General features: G+C 50.6%; 1 protein-coding gene across 1 annotated transcript in view; it reads left to right on the top strand.

Annotated features, from left to right (window-relative positions):
* Positions 1 to 284: 284 nt before the first annotated feature.
* The window catches only part of LOC126546297 (kelch-like protein 20), a 170,597-nt gene continuing 150,283 nt past the window's right edge, over positions 285 to 20,598 (top strand). Inside the window, exons 1-2 of the mRNA XM_050194474.3 lie at positions 285 to 600; positions 16,519 to 16,708. Coding sequence (XP_050050431.1) covers positions 16,527 to 16,708 — 182 coding nt within the window. The 5' untranslated portion in view covers positions 285 to 600; positions 16,519 to 16,526. The remainder of the gene's footprint in view (positions 601 to 16,518; positions 16,709 to 20,598) is intronic.

The following is a 20,598-nucleotide window of genomic DNA, read 5'->3' as shown; positions in this document are numbered from 1 at the left end:
CTTTCCCGTGTTTTCCCTTTATCCTAGTGTGGAGTACTGTAGGCCAGAGGCAGTGAACAGTGATTTAGAAGGGGACACAACTTCCATCAATTTCGAATAAGGCGAGAGAAGTCGCGAAGGGTGTGATGCCATTGTTTGTCAGAGCGAAAAAAATATGGCCAGTTAAATCAAATTAGGGATTCAACTGCCATGCGCGAACTATCGAAAATTAAAACACCCACATATATGGTGTAACAAAACTTCTTGTTCTTGTGTTTTTTTTTTTTTTCGTTCTGTCAGCAAGTCACTTTTGATCGCGTTTGATTGTCGCCTTCACAGTTTCATATGCCTACGGTACGAAGCCGCGCGAGCAGCTTGACCGCTCGCGCTCAACTCGCGAAAAGCGCGAAAAACCCCTCCACGCACTCACCCGCGACTCTGCGAGGCAGCGCATCTTCGTGTTTCCTTTAAGGGCGCTTCACTGCGCTGCACCATGTGGCGCAAAGTGGTTTGGTCGCTTTCCCCTCCGTCTCACCTTTTCTCGGGCAACCCGCCCGGCAAGTGTCATGGCGTCGCCCGTGTTGTGAGTTACCGGTGGCAGCGGCGGCCAAGATAGCCAGGGTAATTCTCGACATTTTCTTATCTTTCATTGTCCCTGCTGTCGCGGTTTATTGCGGCCGAGATCGGAAGGGGGGGGGGGGGGGGGGCGCTGCTCTCTCACCCTGCGAAGGACGCGGCCGAGCGCGCGCGAGCTTTTTTGCCTGCCGTTTCGCGGCGGCGGGCTGGACGGCCACGCTTGCGGCACCTGTTACGAGGGCCGCTGTTTTACTCTTCGCGCGCGCGCTTACGTCTACCCCGACGCGCATTCCCCGCGTGTTCGTTGTCCGGCTAACGTCGTCGTTTCGACGCCACTGGCCCATTTTATCTCCGCTGGCCGTGTCCTTCGTTCCGCTGTCGTTTGTTTTAGCGCCTGCCGAGCTGGAATGCGGCGCGTATATTTTGTTTTCACCCGCGTGAGGAGAGGGGGCAGGCCAGTTCCATTCAAACCGGCGAGGCCGGCGAGCGCGGAATGACCCGGCCTCCACTGCACCTCGGGCTTCAGGAAGCTCTGCACGTTCTTCGGCCAATCATGGGACGCAGGGAGCATTGCCTCGCGTGGCGTTGCTTATCGCTGCGGGGATATACGGGGACGGAGCGAGCCTCGCGGTTTAGCTCGCTCTGTTTACGATCCTTGACGCGTTTTGCTTTCTGAGCCCCGGCTCAAAAGTTTTCTCCTTCAGGCGAACGTTTATGCTAGAGCAACCACCTCGGACCGCGGTTTTGTAAAAATAGCCGCAGTAAAACCGAGCCCGCGCGACGCTGCGTAAGCGCCGCGCATCCGAGGGAAGCTCAACGCTGCCCACCCCCGTATACACGTGCGCCATGCCGTTTCGTGATTGTTTCGTGCGGCAATATTGAGAATACTTATTTTGGTTTGGCGACACGAGTGTATACGTCTGTACTGCTGTGGGATGCTCTGCAGTGCTGTGCCTAGAGAACGCGGCCTTTCAACACAGGTACGCCCGCGATGATACGTGAACCGTTGCCAAACCGTCCGATGCAGGAACAGAAACCATACCTGACCCCCCGTAAACATGCACTTCTTTTTTTTTCTCTTTTTCCTTTTTTTGCTCCTTGGATGTGCTGCGAAGCTACAAATACTTAACGCACGCGAAACTTTGTGTCACTTTAGCATTCTAGAAGCATTCATCTTGTCTTGAGACAAGCTGCGCTGTTCCGCGCACCGCGACGCCCCGTGACGGCGGGCGGGTGGGTTACTGAAGAGGGTCCACGCGGCGTGTCAAGGAATGCGCAGCGGAGGGCAAGAAGCACGAGGCGTTCCGCGCTGACTGCTTTTACGCGGCTTTCGCGTTCTGGAACCTCGAGGGAGACGGGCCGCTTGCATGCGTCGTCGTCCGTGCGCGGTTTCCGGCCCCGCGGAACCAGCTAATGGACACCGGCGCCGCCGGCCGCGCTGTCGAATGACGCCGCCTGCCCCAAGCCCGGAGCGGGCTCTCGCACGCCGGACGGGCTACGCCGCGGCGGCCTGATTTAGCCCCTTCGGGTCGGCTCATTTACGGCGGAAGCAGACGCCCCTAGCGCGGCACCGAATAATGGATGGCCGCCGAGGCAGCGCCGGTCGCGCCGCGGTCCCGATGACAGATCGGCCGCTGACGGGTCGACGATCCCCGCCGTCCGACGACGGCTACAGACCGCGGCCCAAACTGCGCCCTCGCTCCCATGTGCGAGCTTGTGCAAGCTCCGAAGGCAACACGCTGTTTTTTTGCCTCGCCCGTTGAAGGCTAATTGAGTGGTCTCGCGTGGAGCTCCCTGGGCTGTCCGACGAATCAATCCGCACTCCCGTCTGGACGACCTCACTCGACCATTTTGTAGTGACCCAGTCGGCGGTTCTATGCATCGTGTGACGGGCGCCGAACGCCGCTATGCCTACAAGCAAACAAACAAAGGAAAAGCGGAGGCGTTCACGTGATCTCAATTCCACCGAAGCCGATGTAGCTGTATTCAATGTCCTGCTTTACGTTGACAGTGCGGGTCCCTCGCGCAGTCTACGGGCGTACGCGTCCTTGACAAGAATGCCCGCCTTTTGCGTGTTTATTTCTAACCGTAGCGTCTTGCCAGCGATATAAAGTGTGATAAACCTAAAACAAGTGTGGCAAACTGCTACAGGAGAATAAACAAGGCAGAGAAACAGGAGAAGAAAGACTGGGAGGTTAACAAGAATTAATGTCCAGTTGGCTATTCTGTCCCGGGAGATGGGGAGTTGGTAGAAAAGACGAGAAGAGAGGATGGCGATGAAACAGAACTCTCCGGGCACACACAGTAAGGTACCTGACAACGTTCACAGTATTGCTTTCGAAAAACACAACAGTGCTTTTAACGCTGCTCGGTTGGGACCAGGGTCAAAGAATTCTATCTGTCGTGAATTCTATTTTTCAGTTGCACTGTCTCTACTGTGTCCACAGTAGAGACACTGTTTGTGACCTCTGAAAAAGGCGATGTTTTAAGCGCGGAAATGAGAACACTAAAAGAGACAAAGTGCGCGATCACCTGTATTTCTGCGCCCTTCACAATCGGGTCTGTTGGTTATTACGATGACAAAAGAGCAGGCACTCGTGAATGCTACGTCAAGTCATAGTCTGCTTACAAGAGTTGATCGTCTGCTTACGTCACCTCCTCGAAAGCCGCGCTGAAGGCATAGCTTTAGGTGGGGATCCAAGGAACGAAGGAGGCTAGTTGGTGAAGTAAGCCGAAGTTTACTGTGCAAATGTAAACACGCGTGCATGCGCGCGGACCTTTGCTGCTACATCTTCTTTTGACAATGGGATGGCAACGCAGTTGACACTCTCGTCGGCAGATCGAGCTGTTGCACATGTTCTGTCATTTCCAGTAATACCGCAGTTACTTGGAGGCCATTGAAAGACGATGTCGTGTCCTTTCCCAAATGTCCGATGGTGAATTTCTCTTATGTCCGCGACCAGTTGCTCATGGTATCCACGACGTAGTGTAGAGATTAACTTGATAAAGTGGAAGCTTGGGCGAGTTCGTGGTTCAATATCGACATGTCTGCACGGCGCGAAAGATGAGGACAAAAGAAAGGACACAACACAGGCGCTGTTCTTGTGTCCTTTCTTCTTCCCTCGTCTTTTGCACTGTGCAGACATGTCGGTAGAAATTAAGTTCGAGAGAACTGTCCTAGAGTCGCAGAAGACTGACCATTGGTGAGGAGCTTCGCGACTGATGAAGTGCCGCACGCAAAAGTGCAAGCTCGCGACAGCCGTCGTCGATATCAAATGCGATATTGAGATATTAACCTCAGTAAGTTAAGCCGGGATCGCTACATGATGAGATCGAGCGAGTGACCGATCTATCGATGTAAATAGACAGAAGACCGAATTCGCCTTCTTGTAGAAGCAATAGTCTTGGTTGTTTCAGTGCTACCGACGAATTTTGTGCTTTCTTCTTGGTGCCTGGAATAGTACGGCACGCCCGAGGTGAATTTAGATACGATAACGGCGTCGACAGTGGGCTGCAGGTGTGTGTAGATCGATGGCAGCGAGGCATGGTTGGCAGCAAGGATTCAACTGAAAGTTCTGCGTGCCCTAGGCGTTGGTAAGCAGGCCAGGTGGTAGGGAGTTGCACGGGTGGCCTGTCTAATGTGCTGGCTTAGAGCCAGCCTGTGCTGGGTAACACCGGTAAGAATACCGGTGTTACCCAGCACTGAATGAAGGGCTAATAACAAACCTGTTGATTGCACAGATGCACCGCACAAGTTTCCGTTGGGAAACCTGAAAGTTTGCAATCGCAGTTAATCACTTCAAGTATATGACACCTGCGGGGTCCGAGATAAGTCACGGTTGATGATAACCCCCTAAATCGGGGTGTTTTTTTTTTATGTACTTGCTTGACAATTGATGGCTACATCCTATCTCGTCAACTCCTTGCGTGTAAATGCATTAAACGGCATTTTTTATAAAAACGTACGCCTCAAAGCCTTGCATATGCAGGAAGACGTGTTTGTGCTTCACTTCTGTACAGTCTCGTTCGCATCTGCGGTCGCGACACGCCGGAGGCCCAAATGCAGATATCATCCGAATAGATCGATACCTGGACTGTCCTTGGCGATGATCCAACAAGGCAGATACGAGTGCTGTTTTAAAGTGCGGGGCTGAACAATGTGTCATGACAGGTTGGATGGTAATCTGTCCTTCCATCCTCGGCAAATGCTAAGGAGCATCTATGATTCAAATAGCTGTGTGTCCATCTAAAGGCAGGACCACATGTTCCCGTCAAAGCATGAAGAATCTCTTGACGTGTTACATTATCGTGCGCACCTTTGACGACGAGGAACATTTGCACGACTAGTCGTTACAAACTACTTTAATGCTGGACAGATGTGACCGAATCACGCATGCTATCTGTGAATGACCTGTCGTGCAGGAAGCCCGCGATAGCATACAATGTAGAATAAGTTACACCCTTAAAGGTAAATAAGGGTGTAAATGTCTCTAACTAACACCCTGACATTCTTTTTGGGTGTAAAGGCGTGAGTTATAGAACACATTTACACCCTTCTTCCCTTTTAAGGGTTTCAATTATTTTACAGTGTATGCGTACATTTGTAACAGTTTTTCGACGCAACATATGCCAAAGCGATGAGACGTCATGATGCGAGTTCTAGTGTAGAACTGCAACGTATAAGTAGAGGGACAAGGCAGTTTACTTTCCACTCGTGAGGAAACAATCCTTGGTGCCTTGTCTCGTCGCAGAGCTCCAGGAATACGTTTCGGGCTTTTTTTTTAACAGCAGCTCACTGCGTTCTTGTGGTCGGATGAGCCTCATTCGCAGTGGCTCCTGTATGCTGACTTAAGAACACAACCTTGGAAGTCGTTCAACCTGTTCGGCTTTCGTTTTCCTCATTATTGCCTCAGCATCTGCGTGACCAGAAAGCACAAAGTACACTAATAACGTGTTTCGTGTAAGAAAATTGTGTCATTTAAGTAAATAGCCCAACATAAACATCTAACGGCAAACAAAACGGAACTCTTGGTCAAACTATGTTTCTTGCTACCCACGGGAATGATCCTGGCATAGCCTTGATGCACGATGTCGCAGCGCCGAGGTTATGGCTCCATAATCTTTGAAGACAGTAAAGCTACGAACGCGTAAAAATAAACGCCATGAAGAAAAAAAGGTCCTCAATGGGGAGCCAATGGATTCTTAAAGAGAGAGATATGTATATAAATGGAGTGGGGAAGGCAGAGACGTTAACGAAGTGAGCTTCTGATTTGCTACCCTGCAGTGGGGAAGAGTAAGAGGTTAAGAAAGACGCAAATACAGAGCGGAAATAAGGCAAAGGCGCGAAAAAAAAAATGCGCCTCCATTCTACCCTGTGAAAGTAGATGTATAGCGAAGTTGGTGCGGACGTTAGACAAGTATCACCGCCCAAACTGACGTTAGGCGACGACATTACACAAGCAGCACCACCACCACAAGCGACGTACGTACACGCACGTGTGCGGACGCGCGGCATACATCCTCATTCTTCTAGGCCATCTGCCAAGCGCAAGTGGCTTATTGAAATAAATTAATGGTTAAAAGTTAAGTTAAACCACGTATGGTTTGTGGATTATTGGCCAAAATGTTCCTTACAGACGAACGCACCAATTTCTTGGCGTCATCATTGATAGAGACTTGTCTTGAAGCCCCCACGTCGCGTACAAAGCGTTTGGCCGCTATTGTGAACCTTCTCGCGTTTCTCGGTGGGAAGTCCTGGGGCGCTACAGTACCATCAGTGTCGCAATTATATAAAGCCCTATTTTTGGGCTTGCTGCGGTACAGCTTACATGTACTAGGAAATACTTGCACTACAAAACTCCGCGGACTTGACAGTGTGCAAGCCCAAGCACTCAGAACTTAGCTTGGTCTCCCAAAATCTACGTCATCGATTGCGACAGTGGCCATTGCCAGAGGTTCTCCTTTGACAGTATATATATATACGTTGCTACAGACGTCCTGAGAGCACACATCCGACACCTGACTCGGATTGTCTCACAACATCTCGCTTGCTTGCCAGCAATGAGGCTACATTCATCTTTTGCAAGAAGTATTGTAAGACATCAGTCCTACTTGCCATCACAATTCATGCCTGCTATACAATTATCAGCCCCATTGTGGTGTCTGCACCGACTGCAACTACACTTGATAATTCCGGGCATCAAAAAGAAAGCTGGAGCGCCTTTGCAAGCTTTGAAGAAAGCAACGTTGGAATACATTTACAACGTCCACAAATTCTGCTAACATGCCTACACAGATGGTTCGGTAAAACTCTACAACTCTGCTACTGCAGTCATCATCCCGGCAAAATCTGCAGAAATCAAGTTGAAGACGTCATTTGTTACCACCTCGACATGTGCAAACCTTGCGGCACACCTTGCTGCACTTGATTTCATTGATCAGGAACCATCGCAATAATGGACAGTTTTTTACAGTTATTCCAAGTCAGCCATTCATTGCATACAAAGCCCAATGCGCCACGGGCCCCATGAACAACTGGCCTCAGAAATTCGACAAATGTGTCATCGCAGCCATGACAAGAGACACAACGTATTTCAATGGCTTCCAATTTCAATGGCTTCCAGGACATTGCAACATCAGCAGGAATGACCACGCCGACGAAGCCGCCTGATCTGCCCATGAAAGGGGTCAACATGTCTTGATTCCACTTTGGCGAACAGACGCTGCGACTAGGCTGCCATTGATGTCCTGTGAATGTACTTTGCGCCCTGTGGGACTCGAACGTTTTTTACCACGTGCCATTTGCGTTTGTTGTCTCCGGACATACCACCGGCTTCTACCACCTGGTATGCCACGACATGAACAGAGCATGCTGTACCGTCTGTGGCTAGGCGTTGCATTTACCAACTCTTTTGCCTTCCTTATTGGAATGGCCAACAGCCTCACGTGCGACACATGCAACTGTGAAGAGACGCTCGCACATATTATCTGTGTCTGCCCGGGATATAGTGCCCAGAGACAAGTGCTGTTCAGAGTACTAGACCAGTCGGACAATCGTCCGCTATGAGAACTAAAAGCTCTAGGCCAGGGCATCCAAAGAGCACCTGCGCATAAGGCGTTATTCGCGTTACTGACATTCCTGCGGTCTACGGGCCTTCACGATAGACTTTAAGAACGTTGCCCCCTACCGCTCTATAGCGTACGCGGTTTGTTTGTGCTCGTACCTCCTCCTCTCTCTCTTCCTCCTTCCTCTCTCATTTTTACCTCCCTACTCCTTCACCCCGCGCAGGGTAGCCAACCGAAACCACTTCTGGTTAAACTCCTTGCCTTTCTATACAACCTTTTTCTCTGTCTTGAAGTAATTGAATTTCTCAAGGCAAGATGCGTTATAAAATACGTAAAGTTTGACTTACATACAACCTGAAGACAGGATAGCATCGGATTGTAATTCGTACATACGAGAAAGCATAATTCTGTTACGCTGAAACTCAAACACTAACCCCTTTATCAGCTGCCGTTTTTTGGGTGAGCACACCACGAAAAATCCCGACCAACTAGAGGCTCACAACTTCGCTGTAAGACAGGATGTGCGGGAACGTCCGGGAGAAGTAGTATCTTTGATAGGCCACTCGAACTTACGGATTTGAAGAGTGCGTTGACTGACTTGTGATGCGATGAGTGTATAGGCCAGCGTTCCAGGATTGTCGGCTCTGAAAGCGGCCAGTCTTCAAGACGGGCCAGCGCAATCGCGAGTGATTGCCTTTGTGCGCTTAACTACGAAGCTTGTTCGACTCACTGGATGAAAATCATGAAAGACAGATCATTACTAACCGTTTCGCAGCAGTATTCATTGCAACGTCTTATAAAATTTGTGCGCACCGTGGTGCCATATAACATTTAAATGACCGATAGATAAGGACGTCGGTCGGGTGCGTTAGACAAATGGCGCATTTCCCCTACGGCGCGATTGATTTGGCTTATAGGATTTAACGTACCAAAGCTACATATGAGTTATTAGAGACGCCGTAGTGCACGGCTTTGTACTAATTTAGGGCACCCGGGGTTTCCTTAACGTGCACCCATGGAGAGCTCGCAATGCACGTGCGTTTTTTTCATTCAGTCCCCACGTTAATGGCGATGGCAGAAGCGGGAAGCGTAGACGCCTGAGTATAATAACATGACAGAAATCACGAATTTGTCGCTGAGTTTATTTGTGCATGATTGTCGAATACCGACGTAGAAAAGGAAAAGAAAGAAAGAAAACTAAAACGCACGTAACACAACAGGGACAAGCAAACACGACAGGACGTTCGTCGTGTTTGTTTCGTCTGTGTTGTGCTGTGCCTTTTGTGCCGGGGTTCGTCGTGACAGAATTAATTGCAGTTATCTCGTGGAGTCTAGGGCTTCACTTCCAAGTTTGTACTGAATCGCTGGAATTCGCGACTATGCACATTTTGTCACCTCCCAATTGATGAATTCTCCAAAAAGCAGGGGCTGACGTTGACGCAGTGCACTCTGAAGTACAACTTCATACCATTGCAAAACGGCTTCCGCCGTCGCATTCCAGAGTTGAGAGCATAAAGTACAGCGAGTACTTCTCTCCTACAACAGCAATATCGTTGGGGCGGTACAACGTAGAGCAAAGGTGAGGAAAAAAAGAAATGTCTCCAGCTCAGAATCGCGAGGAATCTTTCATTTCGTTCCGCGTGTGAACGGTGGAAAAGAAATTCGGTGCTCGGATCTCTCCGTGCAACCGAGGCGGCACGATGAAGAGGTACGAGGAATGAAAAAAAAAAAAAAGAGGGGAAGGGGGGGGGGGGGGCGTCAGCGAAACGGTTGGAAACTCGGCGCCTTTTTACGCTGCCTCGTCTTTGCCGAATGCGCCGCGCGATTTGCAGCCAAGGCCCAACAGCGGCGATCGATTTTTTAGTCTGTGACTCTGCTTTTCCGTGAACTTTTGTAAGCACGATCTCTGGTGCGTCGCGCGCCTTTATCTCTGGCTCGCGTCTTCGCGAGCAACAACGCTCCGGCGGGCGGTGACGCGAGCTGTGCGCTCTGACATCCTCGCGGCGGGGGAATTTCTGTTCGTCGCCGGGCGCAGCGCTCTGCAACCGGCGCCGGGAGACCGGCCCGGGCCCCTATTTAGAGCAAATAAAGAAGGCTGCGGACAAATCCGAGCAGCGCCGCTTTGTCGGCAGCCCAATACATCACTCGTGGAGGAGTCGGTCGGGTGAAGAGGCAGCGGCGCGGCAGCCTCCCCCGCGCGCATTTACAGAAGCGGGTTCCAACTCCTTTCGCGCGGAGTTGGCTAGAAGCAGTCGTGCTTCATGGCCGCTGCCGCTGGTCGGAGATGATCGATTTCTTTTCCGAGCTCATATGGGCAGTTTTCTTTTTTGGCAAGTTACCGTTCTTTGCTGCCTCCTCCTCGCGCTCTCGGCCTTCCCTCTCTCCTTAGACGGTGGCAGCACTCCGGGCCTGAGCCCTCCTTCCTGTTATGTCTGCCCCCCTCTGCTTCCACCGAAGCTTTCATTTCGGGCCCGCAGAAGCAGCAGCCCGGGCTCCCGCGCGAACTCGGATTGGGCTCCGCGGCTCTTGCCCGGCGAGGAATATCGAGTTTCCGCGAGGAATCGCCCGAGTCGCGGAGGCACCCTCTTTCTTTCCTATTTTTCGTGCTGCTTAGATGTCTCGCTCCTTCCGGCCTCTCGCGTTGCGCCCCGACGCTGGAGAAGAGACAATTTGCAGCACCAGCAGCAGCCAGCGTGCTCGCTCTGGCGGCGTGGACGTCGCCGCCACAATGATGGCCCGGCGCGCCTCGCCGTCGTCGGTGGGGGCCACATACACAGCCGCCTTCTCCGGTGTCGCGCTCTGGGCGCAGGCGGCGAGCCCGGCAAACAACTCATCACGCCACTCGGGCTGCCCCTGCGTTGCCCGGCGAAGGGCGACGCTATTTTGCATGACCTTCGAGGCAGCGCGTAGACGAGGCGACGCTGTCGTGCTACAGCGCGACATGCGATACAGAATGGCAACAGGCCGCAGGCAGCGAATGGCGCGCATTGATCAAGCTAGGCGCCTCTTGTCTAGGATGCGGTAGACTGCAGCATTAACGTGAGCGTGAAAAAAAAAGCTGGCCCGGCTGGAGGACAAAAAAAGAGGCAGTAGATACGGAGCGTTATGCGAGTACGCGACAGATATTGCGGAAGTTGTAGGCTATCCACCACCACAGCCTTAGCAAGTATCAGAGAAAGAGAGAGAGAGAGAGAGAGAGAGAGAGAGAGAGAGAGAGAGGGGGAAAGGCAGTGAGGTCAACCAGACGAGCGCCCGGTTTGCTAGCTTACACTGGGGGTAAGGTAAAAGGGTATGAAATTTGGGAAACATAAGGTATTTGAAATCCCTATACTAACGTTGCTCTCGAAGAGCGAGACCTGAGGTTATTGACACTCTTGTAACGTCATGACACGTCAAATTTTTCTGACGTCGATCGTGTAGCAATAACCGCTATATAAGTATATGGTGATGTTGTTCATAACGCAACAGATATGAATGCTGCGCACGTTTCTTCTGGCTGCGCTCACGCATGTAGCATGACGTCATACCGCACTTGAGTGCAGCCTGAGCATGATGACGTCATACGCACCCACCTTCTGGGTACTGAAACTATTTGGTTAGAAACAGACATTATAGTAAATTGTTTAGGGCGTTCTGACACTTACTAGTATTTTTGTAATGTCTAAAAGCTTTCCGCCTTCTTTTATTACGGAAAGATGACAAGTCCGGAATGTCATGCCAGTACTTTTGCTAATTACGGCCATCATGTGTATAAAGGTTTTCTCAATGTAAGGGACGATCGGGCTGAGGCATGTCATACATTGACTCGTATTAAATCACGGTAGCAATCTGTGAAGGATAGGTTGCGTAATTCTTACGTACAACGTGTTTAAAACGCGTGAGACAGTCTACTGCCTGTCGCATCATTGGGAACGCCCGAGCTACCACATACAGATGGCATACGGGATTCCATGATATGTACAGACAAGGTCAGAAGTTTGGGGGATACGGGATTGGCAAAAAATCCGAGTATTTGCTAAGACTGGGCACACAGCCTCGATTTCAAATGTGCTACGTGTACTAGTGTATTAGAGTACATGACGAACATAGAAGCGTTGACTGTTGGGCTAATTGGTGCATAATGTAGTGCGCTGAGCGGAATAAGAACAGAAAGAAACAATGTGGACAGGGCGTCTGTCCTGTCCACATCGTTTCTTGCCGCCCTTATTCCGCTCAACGACACTACGTGACGAACATGGTTTTTTGATGACTGCAAGCTGAAAGTGGGCTGACATTCTCGAGGGGCCCGCATTCCGCAAACTTTTGAATCTGCATGTACTCTGAGAGATAAGCGCGATCTGGAGATATTTCAGTCGAAGTACGTGTCTGTGTTAGTATAGTAAGAATTTGTAATGGCTAAATCGAGTAGATGAGTGCAGTGTGCTGTGTCCAGCTGCAAATGCCGTATTTTCACTGCAAGCAAGTGTGAGCGAGCAGCAGCGTCAACCTCCTCTGGAAAGACTAGTTGCGATTTGGCTGCATTTTCCGCCTACGTACTTGTGACATCGCTGCGACGAAGATGGCAAATCAGCTTGACGGCGGGGTCGAGCAGCTTGCCCGCTGTCGTCTGCTATATACTGCGCTCCGCCATGTGCTCACACGTGACCTACATGGTTCACGCACCTGCATGGGGCCGGATTCCGTAAGAATTAGCAAGGCATAAGCTGTTGGGCGAGTTGGTACATCTTCGGAAACAGAAAAAAAGAGAAAAAGAAAACGGGCTAAAGAAACAGACGAATGCATGAAAGGCCACATGAGTACTCTCCTACTGCTAGTTTTTTACTGTGGAAGCGGGATAATGCGCTGATGCACTGGTCAGTCGACAACGCACGTGGATGCCGATGACAAAGGGCAAAAAGATAGGATAGGAAAAATGAAAAGAATCGTCACAAAATACGGCCCCTTTTGCACTCTTTCAGAAAAACAGAGGCGTGTTGAGTGTGTCAAAAACAGCGGCTGCTCTGTGCGATTTCTCTTTTATTCATGTCCCCCTTTAGCACGCTCATCCCTATTCCGACGAGCTGAGTAGCTGACTAGAATTTTTTTGTTAGCTATCCAGTTTTCCTTAGTCCAAGCTCTCTATTTCTGACAAGTTTAATGCTTATGTTATCTCTTTCTAGAGAGTGCATCGTCGATCATTTTCGCCACTTGCGGAAGCGCCGATAAGCACTAAAATGCCACATTTACGTTCATGCTTTCTTTCTATTCTCTTTCTTTAAAAAAAAAAACTGGAATTACTGTTGTCTCTCGTATGTGACTGGTTCGATGAAACTGACAGCGTCACAAGCTCATCGCTACCCCTTGAACCGGGACGGCCACTGCTGCGAGGCATTTGCGACCGTTTATACATCGCGCCGGTCTCACTGGGAAAGCAGCAGTTGGGATGTTCATGAGCCTGTCCGCGCTGAGTACGCACCGAAAGAGGCGTTCGTGACTTTCCCTGATCGCACTTTCGCGGCCCGTGTGCCAGGCGCATTCGGGCCGAATAGCTCCGCGGTCATTACGATCGTGCGCGGCGCATCGGAAGAAAAGGGCAGACGGCGACAGAGCGCAGCTTCTCGTTAAGCGAACACGGAGATGGCTCCTGGAGGGGTGCTTCTCCAATCTCCCCGCGTTCGTCGTTTCACCTGCCGCTCAAATATTCGCCACGGCAGGCACATAGGGCGACGGCGAGAAGAAGCGGTCGCCATCGGCACCATCGCGCGGGACCCGCCAAAGTCGCGCAGCGAGCGCGTCTCGAGCGCTCGGCTTAGGAGGGCCGTTCGCATGCAGAGCAGTAGCCGGCAATAAAGGGCGCGCCTGTGTCCACGTCGTTGTTTGAGCGGGCGGCAATATTGACTGAAGCCGCGAGGCACGCAAGCTACGCGCGCGCGCGGCTCGCGGGAGGACATGCGGCTGCGGCGATGGGGTGCTTCAGGAAATGAACAGGGCGGGCGCTGTTTGTTCCTGACGCTGGCTTTTATTAAGGGACCGCTGCCGGCCAAACGTCCCCGGGTTGTGTCCCGCTCCTTCGGCCCGCGTTCCTGGGCTCCAGCAGACCCTTCTTGGAAGATCGCGGCGTCTCTATTGCCTCTCCCTCAGCGCAACTCTCGCCAGGGTCGCCCGCCGGTGCCGTCGGGACGAGCGAGGTGCGGAACGATGAAACGCGGCATTCGATCGCGATATACTCGATGGTTTTCGAATGTGGCCTGAACTGTGCTCTTGTGGGCTCAGCTTTCGTAATCAAGATGTTCTCGTTAGCGGCGATGTCCTCGTAAAAAAAAAAAAAAAAATAAGCGCCAACGAATCCGATCACGGAGAAAAACGCTCAAGACAAAGTCACGCGTGTTGCTCGTTCTGCGTGCTCTTTCTACCCCAGAATGTTTGCGCTTCAAGTTAGTCCGTGGCACACATGCACCACACAGCCTGCCAGTTCTACTGGCTTATTAGAATTCACAGCAAACTTCAGCCAACGTGATAAATTTTGATATTGTGCCCAGCGGCACAGCACTGCGTATTCCTTAACAAGAGAGAAAGAGAGGAAAAGCATGGAAGTTAACCAGAACTCGATTTCATAAAAACATTCTTGCTTTAAAACTGTTCGTAAGAGCAACTTGCAGCCAATCGTGACGCTGGACGTATAATTAGCGAAGGTGGCCTGCCAATTGCAAACAACAGTTGCGAACGAAAAGGTTTCAATTAAGTCAGCCCGAGTTAAGTGGTGCCACATACTCTGTACGGGAGTTTCGGAAGGATTGCACGCTTAACCTGACCCACCGTTTCGGGCAGCTTTAACCCCTGTGGCGCTCTCTTCTTTGCAAATACTTGCAGAAGGAGAAAGGCAATACTTCTCATTTTCTGTGCTTCGCAACGCCATGCACGCTACTGTAAAGAGATATGCATAACAGGTCCCTGCGACAGAGCTTGTCGCCCACGATGAGCCTTCGAAACATTTGACAAACGTTCTACATGCATCCTGCAGTTGTCGTTCGTGTCTTGTGCGACCATTGGGGCATCTAGTGCGGATATTTTCACCGGGATAGCTGAAAACCAAGCTGGTAGCGTCATGTCACGTACAAACGGCCGGCAACAAATATTTTCGGTGCTGTTTAGATCAATGAATCAATCAGTGACATTTTTACACGACTGCATGTCATTTAGTATTTGTGTTTTTTTTTTTCTGGGAGAAATCAGGGACACTTTATTACGATCAAGATTTCTGGGGAAAATCTTGACCGCAGCGAAGTCCCGTCGTTTCAATAGTGGCGAACACAGCAATAGAGGCGAACACGGTCGGCGATCGTCGAAATCTGAAAGCGCGTCGGCTGTTTTACATCAGTCATCGAAGGCTCCAGAGAAATCGTTGGTACGCGCGCGTCTTCCAGAAAGTTCCTCACCATTCGTGTCGCGCATACATGCAATCAAATTACGCAAGGTGCGATGACAACAGACAGCGGATAGAACCATTGCTAACATTCCAGAAACTTCCGATACATGCAAGCGCGTCCTGCGCTTGAACGATAGCATTTGTTATACGATGAAACGCGGCCGCCCGATAAACAAGTACACGTGCCAATATGTCGACACGCACTCACACTCTTAGGCAAAGTTACGCCCTTTAGGGTGTATCTCTGCCACACAACAATAATCGTCATCTGCCTTGCTTGCGTTTCCTTTCTTGAAAACGCCGCGCCCGCTACTTTCCTGTCGGGAATGCTCTGTCATGCTGATAACGCGCATGCCGTTCGTTACTAGGAAGTACCGGGCTCGCCGCGTTAAAGGAAGGAAATGCGGACAAGGCAGATGACGATTATCGTTGTGTGGCAAACGGGTGTAATTTTGCTTAAGAGTGTATAGACTTTTAAGCAAAATGACACCCTTTGGGTCGTATCTTGCCACACAACGACAATCGTCACCTGTCTTTCCCGAATTTCCTTTCTTTAACGCTGCGAGCCCGGTACTTCCTAGTCACGAACGGCATGCGCGTTATCAGCATGACGGAGCATTCTCGACAGAAAACTAGCGAGCGCAGTTTTTTCATAAATCAATAATAAATCAAAATAAATAAAGAAAGAAAGAAAGAAAGAAAGAAAATGCGGGCAAGACAGATAGCGATTATTGTTGTGTGGCAAGGTACGACCTAAAGGGTGTACATTTGTTTAAGAACGTACACTCTCAAAAACGTTTACACCCTTTGGGGCTTATCTTGTCCCCAAACAATAATCGTCATTTGTCTCTTGAAAACTCGGCGCACGCTACTTTTCTGTCGAGAATGCTCTGCCATGCTGATAACGCGCAAGCCGTTTGTAAATAGGAAGTACCGGGCTCGCAGCGTTAAAGGAAAGGAAATGCGGGCAATACAGATGATGATTATTGTTTGGGGACAAAGTACAACCCCAAGGGTGTAAACTTTTTTTAGAGTGTATAGCAATCACGATGAGGTTACGAGCACGTTTGAAACACCCTCTGAAATGAATTCCTAGCTGCGCTACAGTTCCACGTGCTGCCAAAATAGTTCCTTCCCGGCGTGTATAGGACGCCTTCTATAAAACTCGCTCGCTCTTTGGCCAAGTATGGCCAAAGAGCGAGCGCCATGTCCGTGGTAAGAGAGGTATATAAGAATTGTTCAGTATATACTCTCCAAGATTTTGTGGAGTGCCCTAAGCGACGCAGTGCGCCTAAGTGCATGGCCCGGAAAGATATAAGGTCACGCGCGGTGCACTTCCTTTGAACTTTTACACAGACGGTACGTCAGGCATGAGTGAGCGTACCGCCAAATACGCTCGCCCGAGAATGCGGCGCCAGTTCAGAGCCGCAAGCAGCAGCGAGCAGCAGAGGTGGGTGACGAGTGTGTGACGAGTGTGTTTGTGGGACCTGCAGCGGAGGCCATGGGGAGCCGCGTGACGCAGGCGACGCCGCTGCACTTCCCGGACAAGTCCCTGGCCGGTGTGGCGCGGCTGCTGGACGACCTGCACCGGCTCATGGAGGACCGGGACTCGGCCGACGTCGTCTTCCTCGTCGGCCGAGAGGAGGCGCCCGTCTACGCGCACTGCCTCATCCTGCGCGCAAGGTACGGGAACGCACTTTCTCGTGTGCATAGTTACGGGCTCTTACGAATCGATGGGCCAGACCGGCGCCACCACTCGGAGTGACCGGAAGCGTGCACGCCTCGTCGACTTGATTGAGAACGCGCAATTTCGCCTATCGACTCGGTCTCCTTGCGCTCAGTTGTGCGTTTTTCCGGCACTGCAATGTTTCTTTATCTTTAATCGAAAATAACATGGGTATTAATTCAACTTAAAAGAGAACTATTGGTGAATTAAACCTGGCGCGGTTGGTTCAGTGTATGAAAGTTACTAAATTCGGGTGATATCTTAACACATGATTATCATCGTGAGAGGTTAGTTTCCGATGTTCTGAACACTTGAGCATGTCCGAAACTAAAAATACAGGATAGTGGTAAGACTAAAAATATACATTTGAAATATTTTATATACGAATACTTACTTTGATAGGTTTCTTATAAAATGTCGACCTAATAAGGCAAAATTACTTTTGGAGGCAGTGCGACTGCGATAGCTGACGAACTGCTGTGTTACTGAGGACAACATCCCTGGCTTTCGCTTTAATACATTTGTACTTAATAACCCTCATTTGCACTTAAGCAGTTGCCAAAGATTCGTGCGTGCTGTTTGCGTAGATGGAGAAGTCCACTAAAACTCCGCGGCATTTTCTTTTTAAGTCCATCGGCCTATGTGACCGCTATCCGCTCGTGACGAAATGATTTACTTTCCACTGTATGTGTACCAATATACGACAGCTACCCTTTTCTCCTAACTGTCGTCATTTTTAGTCACTTTTTTTTTTTTACTTCCCCAGTATATAGAGAGTGACCAACCGCGCTGAACCTGGTCAACCTCGTTACTGTTCCCTTAGCAGCGCTCTTTTTCCCATTCTACGGTCATACAGTTATGCCCTCTGCTATTCTTCAGAACCATTCGCCCCAGCTAAGTGTGTATCTGAGTGATTCGGCGTCTGTATTGCTCCAAGAAAAAAAAAGAATCTCTTCTACGCTTTTTATTGCCGGAATCCAGAGACGTCTGCCGCGCTTTCCTTTTCTCGGAGCGACTCAATAAAAAACAAAAGTTTGTTCCGTCATGCCGAAAGTGTGCGCGCGAGGGCGTGTTTATCGCTCGTGGACAGAGAGGGATAAAATGGTATATGTGTACATGTCCCTCCCCCACCCCCACCCTTTTCTTTTCTTTTTTCATACGTAATATTCTTCCAGAGATCTGGAGCGCTAAGGGTGTTCTGTATAAAAGCAATAGCGTAGGGTGTTAGGAGTAGCGTTGCATTTTTTTTTAAGGAAAAAAAAGGAACACACTGCTAGCTCTTCAAGAGTCAGAAGCGCAGTGTTCGAGGTGGCCTCTCTTGTCAGCCGAAGCCCTTGACGTTCAGCAGCGCGATGTCTCTCGAGGGCGTCTTCGGGCTCTTCTGGCTGCGTCAACTTCTTTCGAGCGCCTCGGGCCAATGATTGGCCGTGTCGGCCGCCGCCTTCTTCACTTCCCGACTTCTGTCGCGTCGCTCTTCTGTCGTTTTTTCTGTGGCTCTTTTCGTGCTACAAAGCGTGGAAGAGCGAAAAGCTGGGGGAGAAATGCCGTAAGCCTCGAGAAGGTGGCTGTGAAGCGTGTTTAATAACAAGCACCCGGACACATCGCTAGATTTCCACCCCAACCGTCTCTCTCTCTATCCTTTACTGTAACTTGGCTCAGCTTAGCAACCTCACAAGCATTTTCTTGCAAGTAGCAGCTGTTGTCGTCCAGCGCGTGCAGCGCAGTCATTCAGAAAACCTTCATTTGAGATAGCTTGACAAGACAGAAAGTGCTTGAAAGAGTTAGACAAGTTGGTTCATGATACGGTATAAAATTAAAAGAGCGCTTGTGCTGCTCTCTTTCCTGCCCATCTCTCTCTCTCTATCTCTTCTCGCTGCTTTAATTTTGATTCATTGGAGAGTCGTGACTTCAAGTGGCAAATGCACGATGCACTAGAGTATTGCTAGTTTAAGTGTCCAACCCAATGAGATAATTGTACAAATCTCGGGAATTTAGTTTCTGAAAAATCAATGGTCTTAGTAGGCTTCCGCTATTAGGTAATTCCGCTATTAGACTACACTTGGCGCTGAGGCTGTTCTGCTGCACGGAGCTGCAATGTGGAGAAGCTTTTTGCCTTGACGAACTGCGTTTGGTTGTTCAGCAAAAATTTATGGGAGTGAGTGCGTGCGTGCGTGCGTGCGTGCGTGCGTGTGTGTGTGTGTGTTCGCAACATCTCAGTGCGTTGCGTCTGCACGCCACTACTGTCGGCCAATTTGAAATGAAAGCCCGCATATCCACTCAGCCATCCATCTTCAACTCCAGTGTCGAAGACCTTTGGCGTCATCTGAGTAGGTACCCAGGTTCAAGCCGTGAATGTCGCATAAACAACACATGGGCGTTACACGTCGCGTTTGTATCGCCTCCCACTTGTAAAGATTTTTCCCGTCGCGTGGAATGAATTGGGAGCTCAGAGACGACTCCTGTGACCCGCCCAAGGATGGAATAACAAGAAGAAAGCGTATCTCCCGTCTGGGGATCAGTGCTAGGCGAAGCGTGCGAAAGGAGAGCAGCCGATGGAAGGGGTGCCTGCTTGCGCCGAGACCGCGCGCACTCGCAGCAGCGCCAGGCGCTTTTTTGCATGCGCGGTCTCCGTGGTGTTGGGCTCACCGAAAAGGCGGCCTCGCTCTGGTCGCCCTCCAGACAGCGCCATTGTGCCGGCTCTAGCGGCGGTGAAAAATCGCTGCCTGGTAGCGACGCCGCCGCACGGCAGCAGTGGCGCTGAGACAAAAGCGGGGAAAACAAATACATAAACACGAAGAAAAAAAGAGTAGGAGGGACACGAGGGGCTTTGGGGAAGGCGTGCGGAGGGAACGAAGGTTCCTGATTAATTGCGCCGAAAGCCATGCGTCACTGTCGGCACCCCCGGGTCCTGGCGCGGCCCGCGCCCGGCGGGACGTTGAAGCGGCGAGCTCGGCGTCCGCTGGTTCGGAACGCTGGCGCAGATTTGGGAGAAGGGCCGCGCACGCGATAGAAGGCGGCCCAATCGCTCGCGGGCCTCCATTGATTCCGCGACTGCGCCTAGGCGGGTCGCTCCATTAGGGCGCCTCCGGGCTGCCTCCGGCCCCGTTAATTGATCCCCCCCCTCCCCCCTTGGTACTGCGAAGGGCGCGTCCGAGAGAACCCTCCTCCGCACAGGAGCATCACCTGAGCGCCGAGGACTCTGTTCCCTCAAGTGTACTACGAAAAACGCGAAGGGGATCGAGATGCCTCAGGGTTATTTACCCCACCTTGGATTTCGCTTTGTTGATATGACGGTGTTCTCTAAATCACGCGTTCATCGAGAGCTTTCTAAAGTTCCTGGTTTGGGTGCCAGAAGGAGCGTCGGCACTCGTGTAGGCTGCCGTCGGAAGTGAAACCCGCGGCTGCGCGAGACAAGTGGACCCCGCATCCACCTTTGGCCCACAATGTTCCGCTCAGGTTAAAGCTTGCCGGTATTTCCCAGCCGTCTGTTATCTGACTGTTTCGTTCTGTCTAATTTGGCACTGAGAATGACTACATTGAAATGATTTTGTGTGATGATTGTTTCAGGGTTCCTTTTTTTTTTATGAGTGTGTGTGTGTGGGGGGGGGGGGGGGGTGTATTTTGGTATTTCATTAAGGGTTTACCGTAATTCGACAGTCAAATTAAAATGTGTCAAGGCTGGCGATAGCCAATGTAAGCGTATTTAGTCCAGCTACAGTAGCGTCGGGAAATGCTCCATGCCTATTGCATCAAACCGGTGGGTTTCACATAGGCGTTCCTTGTAGTTCTTTTCCCGCAGTGCATACGAAACACTTTCTTTGAGGGAGTAATAATGCGTCTAACGTCG

Source organism: Dermacentor andersoni, chromosome 1, assembly GCF_023375885.2.
Source record: "Dermacentor andersoni chromosome 1, qqDerAnde1_hic_scaffold, whole genome shotgun sequence".
In the NCBI taxonomy this organism is placed as follows: Eukaryota; Metazoa; Arthropoda; class Arachnida; order Ixodida; family Ixodidae; genus Dermacentor; species Dermacentor andersoni.
The sequence above is the reverse complement of the archived record's forward strand: the minus strand, read 5'-3'. Positions and strand labels throughout refer to the sequence as shown.